This window comes from Petaurus breviceps, unplaced genomic scaffold (assembly GCF_028583685.1).
Source record: "Petaurus breviceps papuanus isolate PSGF00001 unplaced genomic scaffold, PetGlider_PUasm1.0 490, whole genome shotgun sequence".
Taxonomy (NCBI): Eukaryota; Metazoa; Chordata; class Mammalia; order Diprotodontia; family Petauridae; genus Petaurus; species Petaurus breviceps.
Genome location: NW_027186352.1, coordinates 5,785,826 through 5,808,186, shown reverse-complemented (window position 1 = coordinate 5,808,186; position 22,361 = coordinate 5,785,826). Strand labels below are relative to the sequence as shown.

The 22,361-nt window shown below is 52.2% G+C and overlaps 1 protein-coding gene across 2 annotated transcripts in view; it reads left to right on the top strand.

Annotated features, from left to right (window-relative positions):
• MGMT (O-6-methylguanine-DNA methyltransferase) overlaps positions 1 to 22,361 on the top strand; it is a 284,954-nt gene that overhangs the window by 206,146 nt on the left and 56,447 nt on the right. Inside the window, exon 3 of one of the 2 annotated variants that reach the window (XM_069101710.1) lies at positions 13,820 to 13,974. In XM_069101710.1, coding sequence (XP_068957811.1) covers positions 13,820 to 13,974 — 155 coding nt within the window. Of the gene's footprint in view, positions 1 to 13,816; positions 13,975 to 22,361 lie in introns of both variants that reach the window. The other variant, XM_069101709.1, reaches the window with a different exon arrangement.

Genomic DNA, 22,361 nt, shown 5'->3' with positions numbered 1-22,361 from the left:
GGAGACAGCCCCTCAGTGGTGGAAGGCAGGAGACAGCCCCTCAGTGGCGGGCAGAGACCTGGGGTGGTGCAGTGTGTGCTAAGGAGAGAGGGAGCCCCTCCCCAGAGTAGCTGACCCGTTATTTCCCCTATTCACCACCTCCTGGAGTGACCTAGATAGCGAATTTAAGGAATGAATGGGCCTGCACATCCCCTATTCTCACAACTTCAGCTTCGTTCTTTGCTGGCCAGATGTCGAGATGTCATTGTTGAGAGTTTCAGGGAACACCTGTAAGGAAGCATTGCATTATTTTTGTGGGAGAACAGTGTGGCATCCGCCTTTCCTCCCCTGGGAAGGCTCAGCCCGAGAGTCCAGCTACAAAGCTTATGGTCCACAGACCCGGGCGGCCTCGCTGCTGTGAAAGCTTCCTAGAGAGGTGTATTGATTTTTTTTTTTAAAGGCAGAGGAAAAAAAGGAATAGAAAACTGAACTCTGCAACCTGCTTAGAGTGTAGATGGAGACTTCTGAAAGTAGATTCTAATTGACCGGTTTTCCAGAAGTGTCCCTCACTCCCCCAGCCCCCACTCCTCCTTCACTCTCTGTCCTCACTCCTCTCATCCATCCCTGGAACCCTGCTTCTCCCATCCCTGTCCCCAGCCTGTTTTCTGTCTTGTGTGTAAGTCAGAACTTCAGCATTCCAGTCTGGGACAGAAGACCTCTCGGGGTGCCACTGAAGCCCGACCGGGCCTGGCCCAGCCTCAGGCTGGCCAGGAGGCAGGAGGGCCTGAGATTTCCACGAACAATCAGTCAGAGGGAAGGCTAGGGTCAGGACCCAGAGGCACCGGGTTTCAGAATGATGTCACTCTTTTAATGGACCTTTTCCAGCCTTATGACAATGCCTGCTGAAAAAATACTGTTTTAGGTGCTTTGTGCCTCACAAATATTAGTATTCTGGGAAAAAGCTTTATTTTAATAGTGTGGGGTGTGTGTGCGCGCGCATTGAGTTATGGTTGTTTTTATTACTATATATCCTTGCCAGAAAACACATTTTAAGAGTTTCATTTCAAAATTAAATATGACCTCAGTGCTTTAAAATACAATTACATTAACTGTCCATTTAATAGTTGTTTAAGATTTTTTGGCCACTGACGTATAGTCAATATACTGGTGACTTCTATTAAATACAGTATTTTCTGCTAAGGTAACCATTTAACCGGTTCCAGCTGGGGAACCCAGATGAGGAGGAGGAGGAGGAGGTATTGGGAGGAAGTGAATTCACATCCTGGCTTCAGGAGGAGATAGATGGCAAACCTTATCTCTGCACAGGCTAGCCAACCCTGCCTGATAATGGGGGAAATGTGTATTATTTATTTAGAATAGTACAGGCCAGTTTACAAGAAAGGTACTTAAGTGGCAGAATGATTTATTAATGAGGGAGGAGGCCAGTTAATGGGACGGCAGCTCCCTGAGCCCAGCGCGGGGCAGTCTTCAGCCGGGCCTGGGCCTTTGGAACAAAAAACAAGCCCCCATCCTGGGAAGGCTGAGCCGTCCATCTGTCGTCCTTGAAAGTGTAAACCCATGAACGGCTCCCGGCCTGTCCAGGACAGGACCATGCTGTCTGACTGAGGATGGCACAGCCTCCACTGTCCTGGGAACGGCCAGTTGTCTTCCCACCTCTGCCTGCAAAGGCACAGCCTCCTTGTGCAGCTGCAGGACCTTAGGGCAGAGGGGCGCAGGAAGAACCCAGGAGGACACAGTCTGGCAAGGGTGTTCTGGGAGGTGCAAACGCACATGGGCACCTGTCAAGGCGGGAGGCTTGGTGGCAGGGCAGGACCGGGTTCAAATCCTTCCTGGCTGGGGGCCTCACAGCAAGCCAGACAATCGCCCTCTCACAGAGTCTGACCAGACCAAGCGTCTGTGCAGCCAAAACTGTGCGAGCGCAGGGAACAGAACCCGGCCTGAGACAGACCCTGCCCTCAGAACTTCCAGTGGAGGGGCAAGCACAGAGCTGGCCTCAGACACATAATAGCGGTGTGACCCTGGGCAAGTCACTCACCACTGCCTGCCTTGACTTCCTCATTTGTAACATGGGGATAATAACAGCGCCAATCCCAGCCCTCCAGACTTACGGTGCAGAGCCCCTGAGAAGGTCACGGTGCCGTCCTTTCAGACCCTTGTCACATAAATGACGGGCCACTGTTACTGCTTGTCATGTGTCATCGAGTCTTCAGCCATTTCCCAGTGATTGGGATGCAGTCTGTTTCCAGCTGTTTGCTATCCCAGCAGCGTTTTCACAGGCACTTGTTCCATAGGGCTCTTTTCCTACTGTCTGTACTGTGCTGGGAGGACACTCACACTCACCCTCACACTCACTCATACATTCTCAGAGTACTTACACACTTACACTCACATTCACTCATACACACACACTCATACATTCTCACAATACTTATACACACTCATATATTCTCGCAATACTTATACACACACTCACACTCACATTCACTCATACACACACTCACTTTCTCACTCACACACTCAGATTCTTACACATTTGTATACTAATTCTCACACTCACATTCTCACAGTACTTGCACACACACTCACGTTCACTCATACACACATACACTCATGCTTTCTCATTCACACACTCACAGATTCTTTCACATTTGTACACTCATTCTCACCCTCACACTCACATTCACTCATGTACACTCATACTTTCTCACACACACTCAGATTCTTATACATTTGTACACTCATTCTTACACTCACATTCTCACAATATGCACACACTCACATTCACTCATACACACATATGTTCTCACACACTCAGCTTCTTACACATTTGTGCATAATTCTCACACTCACACATTCTCATAATACACACTCACACTCATTCACTCATATACATGTACACTCACACTTACACACACTCACAAATTCTTACATATTTGTACAAGCATTCTCATACACACGCACACTCATACTTACACACACTCAGATTTTTACACATTTGTACACTCATTCTCATAATACTTACATACACACTCACTCTCATTCACTCACACACATAATCACACTCTCATGCACCTATACACTTGCACACACATTCTCATGCTCACCCTAACACCCCAGTAGGTGTGACTTCTGGGGCCCCCACCATTGTGGGGGCTTTTTGCAGGCAGGCAGTTGAGGGTACCCGGCAGTAGGCTCCCTCATCTTGTAGCATCTTTGCTGGCCCCAGGGGGTCAGGATGTGGTCCAGGGTGGGGACAGCTGTGATTTGTCCTGATATTATGGTGACTTTCACCCTGCGTTGCCGTGTCCTCATGATCCTCCACGCCGCCTCTTTTGAAAGCCGTGCCCAGTTGTCCAGGTGGACTTCTGATGTGCCAAGTGCCGCTAAGATGGGCTGGGGGTCCCCCACCTTCAAAGTATGACCAGTCCTTTCTCTGGACCCTTCAAGGCCACAGCCCACCCACTCTGCATGTGTGTGTAGCTAAAATGGTGTTTTCTGTGGAGAGATCTCCAGCGCTCATTGCCCAGGGAAACCTTGCCTTGGAGCTCTATGGGAAGGCCCTGCCCGCCTCAGGAAACCGGTCCTTTCAGCCTATCCCGCTCCCCCTCAGCTGCCATAGGATCCATCCATCCAGCTCCTTGTTTGAAAGTCGGGCCCCTTGCTGTCCATGAGTATATCCTTATGGAGCTGTGGCAGCCCTGTGTGGCTATTGGCATTTAATGACTGACTGGCCGCACCAGCCAGCCCATCTTTGGGGCCTAGCCATTGATTTTCCTTCTGCCAGCTTGTGTGACAAGGAGCCCAATCCTTGGCACATCTCTCCAGAGTTAGCCACAGCCTGTCCCCCCCAGCAGAGGGGGAAGGTGGGTTCTAGCAGGGCATGGAGAGCCCCCACAGGCCGAGCCATTTGGAAGCTGCTGTTCTCTGGTCAAACACTGAGAGGAAGTTCGATTTAAACCCTAATGGACTCTTCTACAGCTTCAAGAGTGGGCCAGTGCTGGCGTCCAGACCCCAGCCAGAGCCTGCAGATGCTGGCATCCTGACCCACGGCCAGCGGCGTAGGCTTCCAGGGGCCAGGACGAGGTGCTGATCACAGCAGTCATCAAGCCACAGAGATCATTGAGAAAGAGGCTCCTTGACAAGGACCAGGGGTCGCCTGCAGGGTGCAGGGGCCATAGGAGGGCAGAGCCTTCCCAGGAAGGGGCTTGCCACAGCCCTGGGTAGGATCTGGGCATAGCTCGTGGGCCTTTAAGAGCTCTGTTCCTGCTCATCAGCAGCGCGCCCTTGATTGGGAAGAGGCTGAATTAAGTCAAGGGGAGGAGGGCAGCTCCCCAAAGCTCCCCGAGCCAGGGGTGAAGAGCAGACGCGACCCAGACAGAAGGCGGCTAGTTGAACTCTTGATTCGCCACATTTCCAATATTAATAACCGTGTTTCTGAAAGTTGTCACATCAAGTAAAAGATCTTTATTCCAGGCTGTCTTTGGGGGCCCAATCGAGGCTGGATGCATGCATTTAATAAATTGTAGTCTCAAGTAGTCATTCTTGTAAATAATTAGCTTCGGTGAAAGAATAAGTTAGCATATTGTATGCGTCTAATGTTGCAAGTGTGCGCACAGCAAACTTTCCTATTAATCAACAGTCAAGCGCTGGAAGTTGGGTCTCATACATAATGAATTGGGCTGAAACCTCTTGGGTTTCATTGATAGAAAAATAAGAGAAAACACAAGTGGAGTAAGCTTTTGAATAAAATGTAACGAGATTGCGCTGCAGCCGGTAATTGTTTTGGAATCATTAGGGACCACATAATTCATCGGCAGTTTTGGGGTGTTTTTATCTTCATCCATCAAACAGAAGACTGTCTTAATGATATGTTAAGGTGTTGATGAAACAGACTTTTCTTTTTAATGATTCCAACATTCAGAGGGAGACAAATCGGCCTTTGCAGTTCTGTTTGTTTGTTTCCCTGTGTTTTTTAAGAATTTCGGGCTGGCAGGCATGGCCCGTCTGTGGCTCCTTTGGCAGGGGCCCACTTGGATCTCCACTGATCTGTAAGAGGACCCAAGCCCTCTCCACGAGCAAGTGCCCAAGAGAAGGGGTAGGCTGGTGGTCAGCGCGTCTTGGCTGATGTCGGCTTGGGTGGGTGAAGGCCAGGGGCCGCTCCGTCACTCGCCCCATAAAAGAATACGGGTGCAGTAAATCCTGCATGAGGTCGCTCCTCGGGAGGCTAGCCCAGTGGCCCGCCTTGGGAAGCTCTGATCTCAGCAGAGACTGGTGCTTAGGTCCCACTCCCGCAGGACTCCCGTGGCCAGCAGACCGGCCGTGGAGCATGGTGCCAGGCCAAGGACCAAGAATGCCCGGGACACCTGATAGTGTGGTCTCTGCCTTCCTGACTGGAGAGCCAGCCACGGCCTGCTCAGCATCCAGCCCTCTCAGCCCACAGCCAACTCCAGAGGCTCCCCAGGGCCTTGGGCCTCCCGGCCAGTCTCCAGCCTCATTCTCCAGGTTCCTTTACACCAGACAGGCATCTCTTCCATCTCCCCTGATGGCTGCCTGCTCTGGGATGCCCACACAAGAGATGGCCAGATGACTGGAAAGGGGAAAGGGGCCAGCATGGGATCCAGGATTGTCTGCTGGGTCCTGGAGGCCACAGGGAGCCCCAGGAGGGACCCTGGAGGGGACAGGTCCCAGAGTGACGGAGCCAGACTGGAGCTCCAGGGAGGTCAGTTGAGGAGCTGCCTGGGGACAGTGGAGGCACACAGGAACCTGGACCTTGAATGAGGTTGGCAGCAGATTGGCCCCGGGCCGAGGTAGTGAGGGGGCTTTAGCCATTGAGATGCCCAGGGCAGGAGAGGAGTAGAGGGTTAACCTGCCATGAATAAGGGCTGTAACCAAGGCGCTCCAGAAAGGTTTTAAACTGGGTGAAGAGAAAGGATGGGAAGGGAAGGCATGTGCATTAATTGAGCACCTACTGTGTTCTCAAGACAGGGAATAGGAAGGGAAAGAGCATTCATTTATTAAGCCTCTACTATGTGCTTAAGGGAAGGGAGAGAAAGGACATGCATTTATTAAGCACTTGCTAAGTTCTTTAAGAGAAGGAAAGGGATAGAAAGGCACAGGAAGGGAAGGAACATGAATTTTGTGAGCACCTACTACAAGCTTAAGAAGAGGGAAAGGGAGGGGCGGCTAGGTGGCACAGTGAATAGAGCACTGGCCCTGGAGTCAGGAGGACCTGAGTTCCAATCTGACCTGACACTTAATACTTACTAGCAGTGTGACCTTGGTCAAGTCACCCCCAAACACAGCAAGAGGAATGGCTCAGGCCTGCTTCTCATAGCAAGGGGACATTTTGAAAGCTTTCCAGAAGTTTCACATGGTTCTCTGACACCCCCAGAACTGGCTTGCTGTGCCCCCAAGTCCTGCCACCACCAAATCCTGTCTCCTGTTTGCTTCTGAAGACTCTCTGGCATGGCCAGTACTTGCATGTTTTTGAAAGATGTAAATCAGAAACCTGGGTGTCTTTTTTTTTTTTTTACTTTTAAATAAAATGTTAGTTTAATTCCCATTCTCTCCCTCGCAGCCCTCCCTCACACCAAGTTGAGAAAGCAAAAAAAAAAAAAAAACAGGTAGGAACAAGTGAAGGAAAAGCCTGTGTTGGGCAGGTCCAAAGCACCTGGGCCCTCACCTGTGTCAGGAGGCGGCATGGGCTGCACCCCAAGTGTCCTGGAATCCTTGTCAGGCACTGTGTTGATCAGAGTTCGGAGGGTTGTCATCACAATGTTCTTGCCACAGTCACTCTCTCCCTCTGCCTCAGTTCATCCAGGTCTTCCCAGGTTTCTCAGAAACCAGGCCCGTCATCCTCTCTTACAGCACAATATATTCCATCATGACTGTGTACCCGTTTCCCACTCGACGGGCATTCCCTCAGCTCCCCGTTCTTTGCCACTATAAAATGTGTGTGTGTGTATATAAAAGGAGCTCTGTGTGTATGTAACATTCACACATACCTCCTTTTCCTCTTCCTTTAACCTCTTGGGGTAAAGATCTTGGAGTGGCACTGCCGGGTCAAAGGGTCTATGTGGTTTAACAGCTTTTGGGGGCATAGTTCCATAGTGGCCAGACCAGCTCCTACCTCCCCCAGCAGTGCATTCATGTGCCTTTTTCTCACACAGCCCCTCAGGTTTTGACATTTTCCTTTTTGTCAGTTTTGCCAATTTAATAGATGAGGTGGAACCCCTAGAATGATTTTAATTTGCACTTCTCTAATTATTGGAGATTTTGAATGTTTTTTCTTATGTCTATAAGATAGCTTAGATTTATTCTTAAATTTTTATCCTTTGAACATTTATCAGTTGAGGAATGGCTCTTATTCTGGTAAATTTGAGTCAATTCCCTGTATATCTTAGAAATGACATCTTTATCAGAGAAACTTGCTGCAAAGACTTTTTTTTCCATGTACCTCTTCTCTTTTAATTTTAACTGCATTGCTTTTGTTTGTGCAAAAAAAAATTAATTTTATGCAACCAGAATTAGCCTTGTACCCTCTGATTTTGGCCACCATAAAGCACCTAGTTTTCTCGGTAAGCAGTAATCCACAAGGCCCTGTTCTTTGGTGAAGGCTTCAGCCAGGCCTGCCTGCAATGCACCAAGTGACACATGCCTTAATTTTGTGCATGGGCACTGATGGCCAGTGTGGTGGTGACAATCAGTGACTTAACTGTGTCCAGTCAGTGAGCAGTTTACAAAAAGGAAATTCCATCGTTGTGAAGAAGGACCAAAGAGCGTGAGAGCCTTCAGCAGGCCCTGTGTGCATAAACCTCAAGGTGTCAGCCCCCGGACCAAGGCAGCATGGCTGCCGCTGGAACCTGTGCCCTCGTCCCCGAGCAGGCAGCTTCCCAAGCTAGACCAGGAAACCAAGGCAGTATGAAATAATGTGGTGTAGACCCCACAGTCTTGGAGTCTTGATCTCACTCCTGACCCTTACCCACTGTCTGACCATGGGCAAGTCCCTTCCTTTCTCACCAGGCCTCAGTTTCCTTCTCCATAAAAGAAAAGAATCAAGGTCTAATCTCGGAGACCGAGGGAGAGAAAGTGATTAGGCCCAGGTCCCCTCAGTATTGGTTATCAGTGAGATAGCCAGGGTCATTGGAAGCTCCTTCCTTCCCTTTGCCAAGCCTTCCACACTCACATACAGCCTTTTTCCACCAAACACCTGTGAGGCTCCATGCCAAAAGCCTGAACCGCTTCTACTTGAATGGTCCCAGGAAGATTCTGAAGGTGGCCTGGCAGGACGAGGGACCTGACACCCTGAAGCTGCCAGGCATTCAGCCTCTGCTGCAGAGGGTGCAGCTCCGAGGGGCTGGCCACACTGTCCGGGTGCCAACATGCACTTCCCAGAAAGACTGTTTTAAGGAGCTCTCACCAGGCAGACACCCACATGGAGGTCAGAAGACGCGATGCAGGGTCTCTGAAGAATGTCGGCATCGACGATGAGGCTGGGAGGCCCTGGCACAGGACTACCCAGCATGGCATGCCCACATCCAAGAAGGCCCAGTGCTCTGTGAGCAAAGCAGAGTCACAGGAGCTCAAACAAAACGTGAGATGCCCCCCTCCCCCGGCAAAGCCATCTAATCTCAGGTTGGGCCGATGGACCGTGGCCGGGCACACTGTGCCCTGAGCCCGGCGTTGTTATGGCATCGCTCCCCTTTGATAATTGAGGCGGTGATGTCTCAGGAGAGCCCATGGCCAGGCCGCTGACCAGTGTCTGGGCACTGGCCTCACTCAGCAAGAGAAGGAAGGCCATAGAAACTCCCCTGTCCTTGGTGCCGTCCTGGCCATGCCGTGCAGACACATGCCAGAGGGATTTCAAGGAAGAGTCAAACTCGGCTGAGGGGAGGGAGGAGGAAGGTGGAGGAATAAATTTCATTTTATTGTAGAAATGGAAATTTGTGTCATGGCTTTAAAAATCTGGTTTTATGTGTGTGTTTAATGTCATTCATTTTAAATGTAGCATCATAAATCCTGGCTTCGGAATCAAAGCTGTTTAATTGCATTTCACCCGTGAATAGTTATCTAATACCAATAGAGAAAGAGTTAAAAAAAAAAGAGCTACAGAGTAAATCAGAGGTTGAGATCTTTAGCACAAGCATAAAAAATCAATTTAAGATAAATTTTGCTACTATAAAAATTCTTCAGATATCCTTTTAAGAGTGGGAAATGCTAAGAAACACAGGTCACATTTTAATTCATTGGCAGCAAAGAAGAAGGAGAAACTCGCATCATTTGCACCCCCTGGGAGTGCTGATGAGGGCCTTGCTTTAGCAGGAGGCTGCCCCCTGGGCAGGGCTTGTGTTGGGTCAGACGCTGCTGATGGCCATTCCTCAGAATAAGAAGTCCAGTAGGGCCTCGGTGACCCCTCCTCCCCCACACCTCATCTGGCTCCAGCGGCTCCTGGGGGTCAGGATTCCTGTCCATTGGCATTGCCTAGGAGGTCTTCCCAGGGAAGTCACATGGTGCTCATCTGGAGGGGGCAGTGGGTGCAGACAGCTGGCAGGAGCTGGGGTTCCAGTACCCCCCTCTCTGCAAGGCCCTACCCTCTCCCCAGCTCCCTCTGTAAAAAGGATGTGACCCTGTGGTGGTTTGGGGGAGCACCACAGGAATCCCCTCATACCATAAATGATTCCTCGGCCTCTCCCACCATGTCTCAGGCACTAGATACAAAGACAAAGCCAGCATTTCTGCCCTCCAGGAGCTTGCCTTCATCAGGGGAGAGCACCGTGTTCAGGGAACATTAAATAGGAATTAGGGGTCAGGTGGGGCTCCGGCAGCTGTGGGGATGAGGACGAGCTTCCTAGGCAGCGTGACCTGGCATGTGTCAATCCCCTGCTGTGTGCTGGGCAGCGGCCTGAGCCCCGGTGTGCGCCTCTCCTCCAAGCCGCCTTGCCTCCCTGCGAGGGCCATGTCGCCTTGGCCCCTTGTAGTAGATTTCCTCAGATAAAGGGCTTGTGGTCCTGAAAGCGTTTGGTAAATGTCACTGCTTTTGTAATGTACCACCATTAGTGGCGCTTCGGACGCCCTGGCGCACGTCGCCATCCAAGTGCGAAAAGGTCAGTGCCTGAGCGGCCCTTCCGCAGCTGGACTTTATAATGCCACCTTGAGGGTGAGGAGGGACCATCCCTGGTTTTCTGGGTGACGACACAGGATGTGTCCTCAGGAGAGTTGGTCAGCAGACATTCCTTGTGAACCTGCTGTGTGCCAGGCTCTCTGCGAAGACCTGGGGATAGAGAAAGAGGCAGAAGGTGGTGCCTGCCATCAGGGCACTTTCAGTCTAAATGCTGACCTCACAGCGTCCCCAGCATTCCTGAGACTCAAACACAGCGGTTATAAAGGGGGCCATGCTGGCAGAGCCGTATCTAGCGATCCAGCAACAAACACTTTTGAAGCCCCAGGAGGGGGATAGAGTGCCGGGCCTGAGATGGGGAGACCCTGCTCACACCCAGCCTCTAGCCAGATGGGGTCATGCTGTGGTTGTGCAATGGGACGAGGCCGTTAGAGCTCTGTTTATCTGTTTCCTCAGCTGTGAAATGGGGCCTGTGACCACAGCACCCCCAGGATGAAAGGAGGTAATCTGTGCTTGGGGTGCCTGGCATGCAGTGCTTTCCCTCCCTCTCCTCTGCTTCCAGCCCTGCGCAGGTGCGGGCAAGGGGCCTCCAGAGCCCAGGGATTGCGGCTTGGAGGTTCCCCGGCACAGCCGAGGGCTGCCTTGGCAGAGAGGAGGGCCAGGCGGGCAGCAGGTGGGGAGCCCACAATGGGGTGATGGCCGGCGTGAACTGGCTCCCCACTGCCAGGCTCACTGGATGCCTGCCCAAGGCACAGCCCTGGCCGCCACCCCGTGTGTGAGCTCGGCGTGGGTCAGGAGCGATTTAATCCCAGGCAGGTCAGCAAAGGCTCTGGAAGTCCCAGCCGTGTTCAGGAGGCATCCTTCCGGGATTCCTCCAAGGGTCTTGGCTGATCAGCCTGGAGGGTGAACATCCCAGCAAACATCCCCTGGCGCCTGGAGATTCAGGCAGAGACCTTTCCATGACCCTCCCGTCAAGACTGATGCACAGAAGGACAGTTCCGGAGAGGTCAGAGGTGTCCCCGGGCCTCCTTGGCCTTGCTTCCTTCCCCCTCTTTTCACTGAGGCTGGTCTGCAGCTCACCTGGGCCCAGATGGAGGAGGCCCTTGATAACTGTTTCTTTAATTGAATTAAATACGTCATTTATTTGGCCATCACCCCGCCCATGGCTGGTGCGGGTCACTGGAAAAGCTGAGGTCTCCACAGCCCGGCACTGGGCAGACACAGGTGACCATTTGTTGAATCAGAAGGTCTACACTGGCTTGCGCCTTACTTGGTGTGGCGGTGGCTGAGGGCGGGGAGCTCATCCCAAGTCAGTTCTCCATCCCCACTGAGGCACCCTCCCTCCCAAACTTTGGCCTGTGGTCTCTTCTGCATGTGTGTATGTCCACTCATTTAATGTACCTCCTTATTCCACAGAAATGGGTGTGTGCCTGTCTGCCCACTCAGGACACAGGTTCTTGAGAAGAGGCCTGGCTTTATTCTTTACTGTCACATGCTTACAGCCCACCCGGTACCTGGGACGTGGAAAGGCTGTTCCAGCCGGGAGGAGTGTGGTTTGAGAAAAGGTGCCACAGGAACAGTGTGTGCAGAGCAGTTCCGAGGCCAGTGCTGCCGGGATCAGCCTGGATAGAGAAGGAGACCCATCCCGGGGAGGAGGGGCACATGCTTTGGCAAGGCAGACCGGTGCCACATCACATGAGGCCTTGAATACCGAGCAGAACGGGGACAGAGATCATGGGGAGCCATGGAAGGTTTTAGAGCAGTAGAGTGGCAGAATGAGAGGTGATGGGTAGGACTAGGGAAAAAAAACACCAGTTGACCCATTGCAGTTGGTCAAGCATGAGATGATAACAGCCTGGACTTGGGTCCTGGCCATGGGGACTTGAGAATAGGAAGCACAAGAGACACTGCAGAGAAAGATGGTGTGAGACGCGACCGCTGTGTGGCCATGGAGCCAAGGGTGAGAATTCAAGATGGCGCCCAAATCTGAAGGGGGTGACTGAAGACCCCCCCGGACAGAAGAGAGAGGGCATTTCTGGTGGGAGTCAGTGGCCCCAGCCAGCAGAAAGGAGGAGGCCGGGGCCTGGATCTCAGCATTGCACACCAGCACAGATCGGAGGCAGGCCTCTCATTGTACAGAGGGGGAAACTGAGGCCAGGAGAGCTAGGAAGTGGCAGTGCATGGGGCCCTTCAGTGGCTTCCTTGGGTCTCACTTAGTGCCTATTTCTGGCCCCCTCTGGGGAAGCTTCAGCCCCTTCTCAGAGGAAGGTTTTTAAATGCACAGAATAAAAAGTGTAGGGCAAGGTCAGGAAAGTGAAGCTGTCCTCTTGAAGCCCCCCAGGGTCTCAGAGCCCTCTGGGACAGGGGCTGCCTGGAGGCAGCAAGGCCCAGGCTCCTGGGCACAGACCAGCTGTGTGACACTGGCCAGGTCATGGCCCCCACAACTGGAGGGTCAGCAGCATCTGCACCTGGGGGCATGGGTGTTCTCACTGATGATGCAGAAGGGGTGGGACTGGGGAGAGATGACGGAAGGCTAATGGACAAAGGCTGGAGCCAGCGCCTCAGGAGACCTGGGCTCAACTCCCAGCACAGGGGGCTGGCTCTCCCGGTGACCTTGGGCAAGTCACTTCAAGGCCTTGGGTTCCTCATCTGTAAAATGGGCATGAGCAGCACCAACCCTTTGCCACAGCAACCAGGAGTCTTGAAGCATGAAAGAGGAACCCTTGTCCCTCATCAGACCCAGCGCAGAGCCCCAGCATCTTGGCTGAAGCTGCAAGGGGGCATGGAGGCTCCGTCTTAGGGGAGGGGCTGAGCTGAAGATGAGAGAGTCCACACCACTGGGTCATCGATGTTACAGACGGGGAACCCGAGGCAAGGGAAGGGAGGTGACTTCCCCAGGGCCACATGTGGTGCCTGCCAGCCAGGATGCAGTGTGCGCCCTTGCACTGTGGCACACAGACATGTGTCAGAGAGGGGGGTCCCCTTCCCCTGCTGAGAGCCGTCCTCCCACCTAGCAGCAGCATCTTGTTCGCCTTTGGTCAGTCCACAGTATGCATTTATTAAACGACTACTGTGTGCTGAGGATTCAGAGAAAGGCAGAGGACAGCTCCTGCCCGTGAGAAAAGCACAATCCGGTGCCAGGGCCACCGCGGCTGAGACCCCTGTGCCTGTCAGCCCACCTCTGTGACCGGCAGGCAGGATCAAGCCCGCGCAGCCCCTTGCCCTGCTTAGTACCCGGCCTACTCTGAGCACCCCATGTCACCGCTGGAGGGATGTGGCGTGATGGCACCGCCAGCCCCGTCTGCCTTGGCCGCCTTGTGGCCCAGGGTGGGCTCCTGGCCTCTCCTGACTCAGCTTCCTCCTCTGCCGCGTGGGGACAGCAGTCATGCCTGCCTCCCCGGGGCCTGTGGGCTCAGGTGGGAGGGCATCTGTCAGGGATTTGTCAAGCTCCTTGCACTCCTTAGGGTGAGATGTATGTGTGCGTGTGTGTGTGTATGTGACTGTACATGCATGCACATGCGTGTGCACATGGACACATCTACGCCCTCTGATCATCCCTCCCACGACTTGCTCTTGCTGTCAGAGCAGGGCCTGAGGAGGACGGGAAGCCGTCTTCCTCTCCACCAGTGTGTATCCACTTTTACTTCGGTGCTGGGTGGGGGCAGAGGCATCCACAAATGACCTTTGTTCTCTTTGCAGCAGTGGCCCCCGTGAATCTGGGGAAGGGCTCGAGGAGCCTCAGGACGTGGCCCCCGCGTTGGATGACTGCGCCGCCTGGCTGACGGCCTATTTCCATGCTCCAGAGACGGTGGAAGATCTCCCTCTGCCTGCCTTCCATCACCCCCTCTTCCAGCAAGGTGGGTCCCCGCAGAGGCCACAGTGTTTTAGGGTAGTGTGTGCCCTCAGCATACTCTCGAGTTAGACCCTGGCTTCTCTCATAGACTTCCTTTTCTCTTCTCCCACGCCAAGGGGGCACGGAGGGTCTGTCCTCTTGTCCCGGCTGAAGGGGCGTCAGTTTTGGCTCACCCCTCCATGGTTCTTGGCCCAGGCTCTGGATGCTCACTGGCCGCAGGGCTCCAGCAGGAACACACAGGGTGGCAGTAAGCTTGCCGATACCCTGAGCGTTTGCTTATGCCGTCTTCTGGCCAGTGGCACAGGGAATGAGGCAGTAAGCGCACAGTTGGCGCCTTCTGCACACATGGGGGTGATGGGCACGTTGCACCAGAGAGCCAGGCCACAGTCTTCAGAATTCACTAACCCGTGTCCCTCACAGTCGCCATAGACAGTGTGTTAAAAAGATTAAGATTGATGAATGGAGAAGCTGTTACCCAAATACAATATGCTAAGACACTTAGAGGTGATGTCAGCCTAAAAGCGTGTTTCCAATGTCATTTTTCCTTTAAAAACATCCTTTGTCAAGATCTGTTTGCTATAAAAGTTACTTATGGCAACCGAAATGGTTTGAGAAACTCTGAGAGACTGACTTCTTCACAATTGTCATTTTCACACACACACTCACACACATACACATGCACATACTGACACACACTTACACACACTCTCACATACACTCATACACACCTACACACTTTCACTCACACTCACATACACACCCTCACATATACATACTCACACACATACACTGACACACACACTCTCACATACACTCACACATACACACACTCATACACATACACACACTCACACTGACACATACACTCACATACACATGCACACACTGACACACACATACACACACTCTCACATATACACACTCACATACACACACTCACACTCATACACATACACTCACATACACACATATGCTCACACACACACTCATATACACATGCACACAATGACACACATACATACACATACACACACTCACATACACACATACCCAGCTTGGAAATCACCCTAAGAAACCACTTTTTCCTAATGTTATGGATTTGATGGAAGTAGAGCTTTGTTGAATTCAGAAATGGAATTTCCTCAATTATGCTTTTTCTACAGTGCTCAGATTGCCTCTCCAAACTTTAAGGAGAAAATACCTTGAAAAGGGAATCTAGACATCAGGCTTTGCTCCTTGTCCCAAGACCCGATTCCATTGTTAAACTGGCTTTGTTTAAATCCACTGGAAGTGCGACTGAATGTAAATGCTGGAGCACGGCACTGCCAGGCAAGGGAGCCATGAATCTTCCAAACCCGTCTCAGCACATGTTTGCCCAACAGGCCCAGTCACTCCTACCTGATCCGTAGGGTCAGTGTGAAAACAAAGGCAGTGGTAACTCTTGAAAGTACTTAGGAAGACAGTATTTAGCAAGGAGGGATGATCCTGGAGGACCCTGAGCCAGTCCTGGGCTGTCCCTCTGTCTGGCCTTCTTGTAGGGTAGTAAGGAGAGGAGACTGCCAGGAAGGCAGAGCTGAGGCTTAAGGTTCCAGCTAGCTGTCTAGAATGTTCTTTCGTCTTTGAAACTCAACTTCCCCATCTGCAAAATGGAGACAGTCGTTCTTGCCCTGTTTCCCTGAAAGGGTTGTTCTGGAGGAAAACCTTCAACTTGACGTCTTTGGGCTCCATATAACCAGGGATCATTGTCCTTGGGCCTCTGGGTTCTCCGGGACTGATATTACCCATTTTTCCTCTTGACTTTGACCTCTTCCAAATGGTGTCCATTTGGCCAGCATCATCCTTGAGCCTCAGGAGGAGAGAGAGAGAGATCAGTGGAGGACCTGGTGAGGCTGGCCGAGGATCGCTCCTGGGGGTTCTCGATCTCCAGAGTCTCGGCCTCTCCAGAGGGGCCGTTTTTGTATTCATGCCACATGGTCTTAGAGGCAGGTGGCAGGAAGCCCCAGGCTTTGGTCCTTCCTCAGACAAATGCTGACACCCTGGCCATGTCACTCCCCTCTTGGCTGTACTGAGGTTCCTGCGTGTAGAGAAACCACATGGTCCAGGGCAGAGCCCACGCCTCCCTCCATGCGGGGATTGGTTAATTTTGGGTCATTCATTCAGGCAGTGAACACTTGTCAGAAGCTGTGTGCTCCTCGCTTGGTGCGGTCCACCAGCCCATCTGCTGGCAGTGGGGAGCGGTGAATGGGTACCACTGCAGGAGAGACATCACGGGTGCAACCAGAGTCTCCATGAGGGGCCCCCAAGGCACCAGGAGCCTCCTCCTCGTGCCCACAGCTGCCCCAGGCCTCAGCATCTTCTCTGGAAAGTGAGTGATGGGGGGGATGGCCCCTAAGGCCTCCCCTCTCTGTAGGGAGCAGCTGCTAGGCTTTCTTAGGTAGAGGGAACTCCTTCTACCAGGGGGAGGAGCTGAAGGAGGCAGGCTCAGATCCTGCCCATGGGCATCCATTTCTGGGGTGTGTGTTCTGTGAGATGGGCAGCACAGAAGGCATCACAGATGTTTTTCAAGGCTTTGTGAGCTCAGCCTCATGGGGGGGGCTGAGCCGTGTGTGTACACATGTGTGTATGTGTGCACACGCATGTATGTGTGCACCACATGTATCCTCGGCCCCTCGGGCCACTTCTCTGAGGACCTGTAATGGCCCCTTCTCAGAATTGTCTCTTTAAATGAATAGGTTTAAGTATCTGCCATTGCAGAGGAATCCAGATGTAGTGAAATACAATCTGTTCATTTTTTTCATCAGTGTTCTCAGAGCCCAGGTGAAGAAGCCTTCCCTGGACAGGTTGGAGCCAGTGAGGCCTGGGTAACGCCTCTGGCCCCACCTCGGGCAGGGAGCCTTTGGGGGGCAGGGGCCTCAGAGCAGAGTGTCTAACATGGCCCTTGCAGCTGCCCACCCTGGGAGAGGAGCAGGGACCTCTGTCCAGGTGAACTGCCACATGTCCTGAGTTCTTGGGATTGCCCAGAGGGAGTCCAGAGGCCAGAGTCCAGAGCGAGGAGCGGGACCCATGTGGGGAAATCTCTTCTCCTTCCAAGCCTCCGGTGGGATGTCCAGAGGGGCCAGGGAGACAAATGGAGCTCGTCTCCACCTCTTCTTTGGCTTTGTGCTAGGGCTTTCTTGGGGTGAGGAAGGGTCACGGGGCTCGTGGGCCCTGGGTCCGGCCTCCCCGCCGAGGCTCCCGCTCACCCTCACCCCCTTCCTGCTGCCGGCTCCCAGGGACTGAGCTGGAGGGGCATCGTCCCAGACGGGCCTGATCAGGTACAGGTTGTTTTAATTTAGCCCAATTATTTACTCTTGGACAGAGACCAGGTGTGCCCATTTTATGGTGAGAAGGAGGAGGGCGGCTTGTAAAGAGCTGAGGCCAAGGTAATTTGCACTCCCTGCAAGGACGTGGTGACAGCCCTGCTTGGTCTGTGTCAAAGCTACAGTTTGTGAAGGGGGGTCCCTGAAAGCCATCCTGGCTCACAGAGGTGCCCACTGCCGGCCTGAGTCTGCGGGGCTGGTGGCAAAAGAGCATGCCATCAAGGTGGCAGGTGGAGAGCGGTGGGACTGGCCCAATTCCATCCTCAGCACATCCAGGCTCGCTGGAATCTCTCTAGGAGCCAGCCTTGTGGAGGGGAAGGGCGCTTTAAAGCCCAGGCAGTGCTCTGCCCCCTGGGGCAGGTGGCTGCATGCTGAGCACACAGGCCTCCTGGTGCCTGGTCCTCTGTGTCCCGCTCTCCGCACCCTCCCCACCTGCTGCTTCCCAGCAGGGGGGTTGCAGCCCAGCACAGACAGAGCAGGCACTTCAGGAGCACCTGTCTTATTAATGGATAATCCCTCCATGAAAGACCCATCAAAGCCAGTCCTTGGGGGGAGCTCTTTCCTCCACCCTCCATCAGAAGAGACCTGTCTGATATAAAAGGCAGCTGGGTGGCACAGAACCTGGGGCCAAGGAGGCCTGCGTTCAAGCTGTGCCTGACTTTCACGTACTAGCCCTCTGAGCCCAGGAAAGTGCCTTCACCCTGCTTGCTGCGGTTCCCTCATCTATACTATGGAGATGAGCGGCCTGGTGGGCAGACACCGGGCCAGGAGTGAGGAGGGCTCCTCTTCCCCGAGTTCAGATCCATCCTCAGACACTTCCTAGCTGTGTGACCCTGGGCAAGTCACCCACCCTGTTTGCCTCAGTTTCCTTATCTGTAAAATCGGCTGGAGAAGGAAATGGCCACCCCCTCCAGTGTCTCTGCGGGGCAGGGAGTGGGGGGGATGGCAGGAAATGGGACACGAGTGAACAAGCACAACCACATAGCTCTTGTGACGGTCACACAACATGTCCTGTGCAAATGCTGGCCACGGCTCTTCTCACTGTTCTTGCTGTGACTTCTTTTTGTGGCTCAACCAACAAGTAATCAAGGACATGCACTTAAGATCGATCTGCCCCAGAGACCGGAGCCTCCTGGTACCAGCCCGGGGTCAGCCCGCACTTAGCACACAGGAGGTCTGCTGGCTCCGGACCCGCACTCTCTCCACCCTCTCCTCAACTCCTTGTAGGGAAGGTGCGCCTTCTCCTGCGCTCCCGTAGCACCTGCCCAGCCCAGCGGGGCTTCTGCCTTCTCACACCCTGCCTCAGTGCTCAGTATGTAAAGTCCAGAAAAACCTCCGTGCTCCTTAACAGTGCAGCGTTTTCACACCCCTTCTGCCTGCCCCCTGCCCCTTTTTAATTGTATTCCCATTGTTTCTGCAAGAGAAGAACCCACCGTGAAACTTCTGAAGCCAAAGTTTGATGCTGCTGATGTGGACCTGAGGGTCTCTGCAGAAAGGAGCCTGCGTGCGGGCGGCTATGACTGTGATGGTGGGAGCCGGAGGGCACGCAGTCAGCCCTCCCTGTTCTACGTTTAACCGGCCACTTCAGGCGTTTGTAGGATTAGCTCACTCTTGTGCTGGCGGCCTCGCCCCTCCGCTACCATATGGCATGGTGCACACAAGCTTGTGGAGCTGCTGGTGTCCTGCTAGGTGCTTCACAGGACTTGTTGCCCCCGATTGTGAGGCGCTGCCCACACGTGCGTTGTATATTTTCACTGTTTACTTTTACGCTTCAGGCTTCCTGCAGCAGTCATGCCCTGGCTAGTCTGACCATGCTGGTGCTCACCAACACCACCGCCGGTCTCGAAGGGCAGAGCGGCGGCCGTGATTGATGTCCAAACTGCCCGTCTGGGCATCTTCTGGCAGCAGCCCCTGAAGTCCCAGCAGTGGGTCTGGCTGGAGAGGTCTCCAGTAGGGTCGTGTGCCGGACAGCCCACTGCCACTGCCTTCTAGACCAGCGGAAGCGGAGATTCCTGTTACAGATGTTGTCGTTGTGAGAATTGCATTTGCTGTGCTCTGTTTATGGTGTCTTAGGTGTCATGTGTAGAAAAAGTAAATATTGTCCAAAATCAGTATTTTTTTTTATTAATTGAGATGTCACCACAAAAGGTCAGAGAACTCTAGGGAATTATTAGTAAGAAGCAATGGTTGTGACACTGCCAGTTTGATTTTGTGTTGCATTTTATGGGCTATTTCATTGTTGCTGCATTAGGAAAAGTGTATCTTGTCAGAATTACTGTTTTGAATTGTGGCCAGAAAAGTGCATTTTCAGCCATTTCCAGTGAAAGATCTCCATTTTGGGTGGTCGCAGGAACCCCACCACTTACTTCTCAAAGGTGAAATATGTCAGCATTTGCATTATTTACTTTCTTCCCGCCGTTTTCTAGGGACCTGACCACCATGAAAGTTGAAGACCACCTGTCTGAGACACGGAGGTTTGCAAAGGGCTTGTGGACATTCCTCATGTGGGTCCTCCACACGTCCTGGGGAGGGAGCTGCCAGTGTTCTCCTCATAGTTAAAGAAGTTGAGCATGGGGCCTCTCCATTCCAAGATCAGGAGGCACTCTGTCCCCTAAGCCCAGGAATGAAGACAGTGCCCCCCCCATTAGAGAAAGCACGTTGCAGTCCATGGAGGTGAGGGAATAGGCTGCAGACACACCACTGTGGGCACACCCCTGTGCAGAGCAAACAAAGCCAGGAAAACAGTGCATTGGGAAGAAACAAAGAGATCAAGGAGAAGAGGAGAGAAAAGCTGCTGTTGCCAGTGACCAGAGAAAACAGACTTCCGTGCTGGCTGGACGCTGGCTGTGGCTGTGGCGTTTACTGTTAGAGGCAGGTGATGTTCTGATTAGTTTTGCTAAGTTGCTTTCTTTGCTTGGCTCACTTTTACTTATTTTTTGGAAAGGATGGCTTACAGGAGGGATGTGTTCTGAAGTCAAGGTCATGTAAAAAACAAGTAACAACAAAACCTAGAGATGGAAAAAACCCATCCCTAAGGGCCCGGAGCCACGGCCCCTTGTGCCTGCTGGGCCTTGGTTCTGGCTCTCCATGCATCAGTCCATAGGGTTAGCCGGGTCATGCTAGGCTGCTCCTTTTCTGGGAGATTCTTGGAGCAAGCTGACAACAGGCAGCGTCTCCATGTCACAAGCGGGATTTTTGCCCCAGCAACATTCCCTTAAAGGAGCTGTTTTCTTGAAGAGAGCCAATGGTTAATGTCGCTTTCATGATAAAAGATCATTTAAACTTTTTTCCTCTTCACACAGCTTAACAAACTTTTCTGGAATTAGCATATGAAAGAGCTTTCCCTGCTTTGTTTCACTGATCTGCTTGGAGGTAATGAGCAAATCAGTTAGAATTATAAAAGTATGATTTTGGCCAAAAGCAGTCACTTTTTTTTAATATAAGTTTTGGCTGTTTTTGTTTTTTTAAAGAAAGGGTTCTCACCATGGATTGATCTACATGAAAGACTATTCTCATTTCCGATGCAGAGAATGCATCTCAAAGCCCAGCCACCCATCCTCTGGACCAACGCCTGGTAGCCCTGGAGCTCTTGCTCTGAGTGGAACTAGGGGGTGGCTCCCCTCTCTGCTGAAGCTGGCCCTTCCTCTCATGGAATGGCAGCCCAGCTCACACAACAAAGAGAACCTCGAATCCAGACCCAGTTTGGATTTGTCTTAGGCTCTTTCCAGGACTTCAGAAGTGTCTGCAGCACTCTCTCCAGCCCTCAAGTAACTGCCTGCAGGGCCATCAGCAAGAATGGGCATCTTTGGTGTGAAAGGACCCTGCCTCAGTGAAGAAACCTGAACCAGCTTTTTCCAGACCTAAGTGGGAATCCAACCCATGGTACAAATAAATGGGGCTTCCCGCATGTCCTAGATAAAGCTGTCTCCAGGATGACAATATTTTTAAAAAATGGCTTCTGAGTTTTCCTTTTAAAGTGACTATAATGTTCCTTTTTGAATGAAATATTTAACACTTTAATAATTCCTTGGTCACAGCTATTAGCTTGTAGCTATGAAACCCAGTTGCATGACAGCCGTAAAACCTCCCGATTTCCCCTTAACCTGCCGGCTGGAAGGGAGATTTTTGCTCCTCCCATTATGGAGTCTCACAAAGCCTTTCCTTTCTTTTATTTTGGTATCTGTAGGTTGAACCCCTGATTTCAAAAAAGGCCTCTAATGAAAACTCTGCCAAAGGAGTTCTGGGAAATACCGCTTTCAGTGTGAATTAATTAATTTTCCCACTGTGTCCTGGAAGGCAGGCACATTGTACTGTGTGCCTTCCAGTGGAGGCCTTCAGATGAGAACAAGGAAGGAGAATAACATCATTACCTGGGGTTCTCACTGGAGACAGAGCCCTTTAAAATTAAAAATCCATCTCATACAGCCCAGAAAGGGGGTTAATCATCTCAATCACTTCCCTTGGCCATGGCAGGCCTAGAGCGCACAGTCCCTCTTCCCTCCTACCTGCAACTCATTCCCAGGAAAATGAAACCGCAATGGCACAGGCCCAACAGTCTGCTGGCCAGATTGCCCAGTCAAGTGCCCAGGCCTCCCCATGCCCTGCTTCCCTCCAGCAGCCAGGCCAGGCAGAGGCCAGCATTGCCCGGGGTCTGGCTGCCCAGGTCTGGTCTAGTTAAACCAGAGGAGGCTTCATTAGTGTGTGTGTGTCTGTGTTTGTGCGCATGCACACGTGCGGATATTGTGTGAGTACGTGTGTCTGAGTGTGTATGCACACATGTGAGTGCGTATTGGGTGTGTTTGTGCACATGAGTGTGTGTTGTGTGAGTATGTATGTTGTGTATGTGCACATGTGTGTATATTGTGTGAGTATGTTTATATGTGTTTGGGTGTGATGAGTGTGCGCACACATGTGTGTATTGTGTGTGACAAGTGTATATACACGCATGTGAGTGTGTTGTATGTATTGTGTGCACACGTGTGTATATTGTGTGTGTTTGGGTTGATGAATATATGTGCACACATGTGAGTGT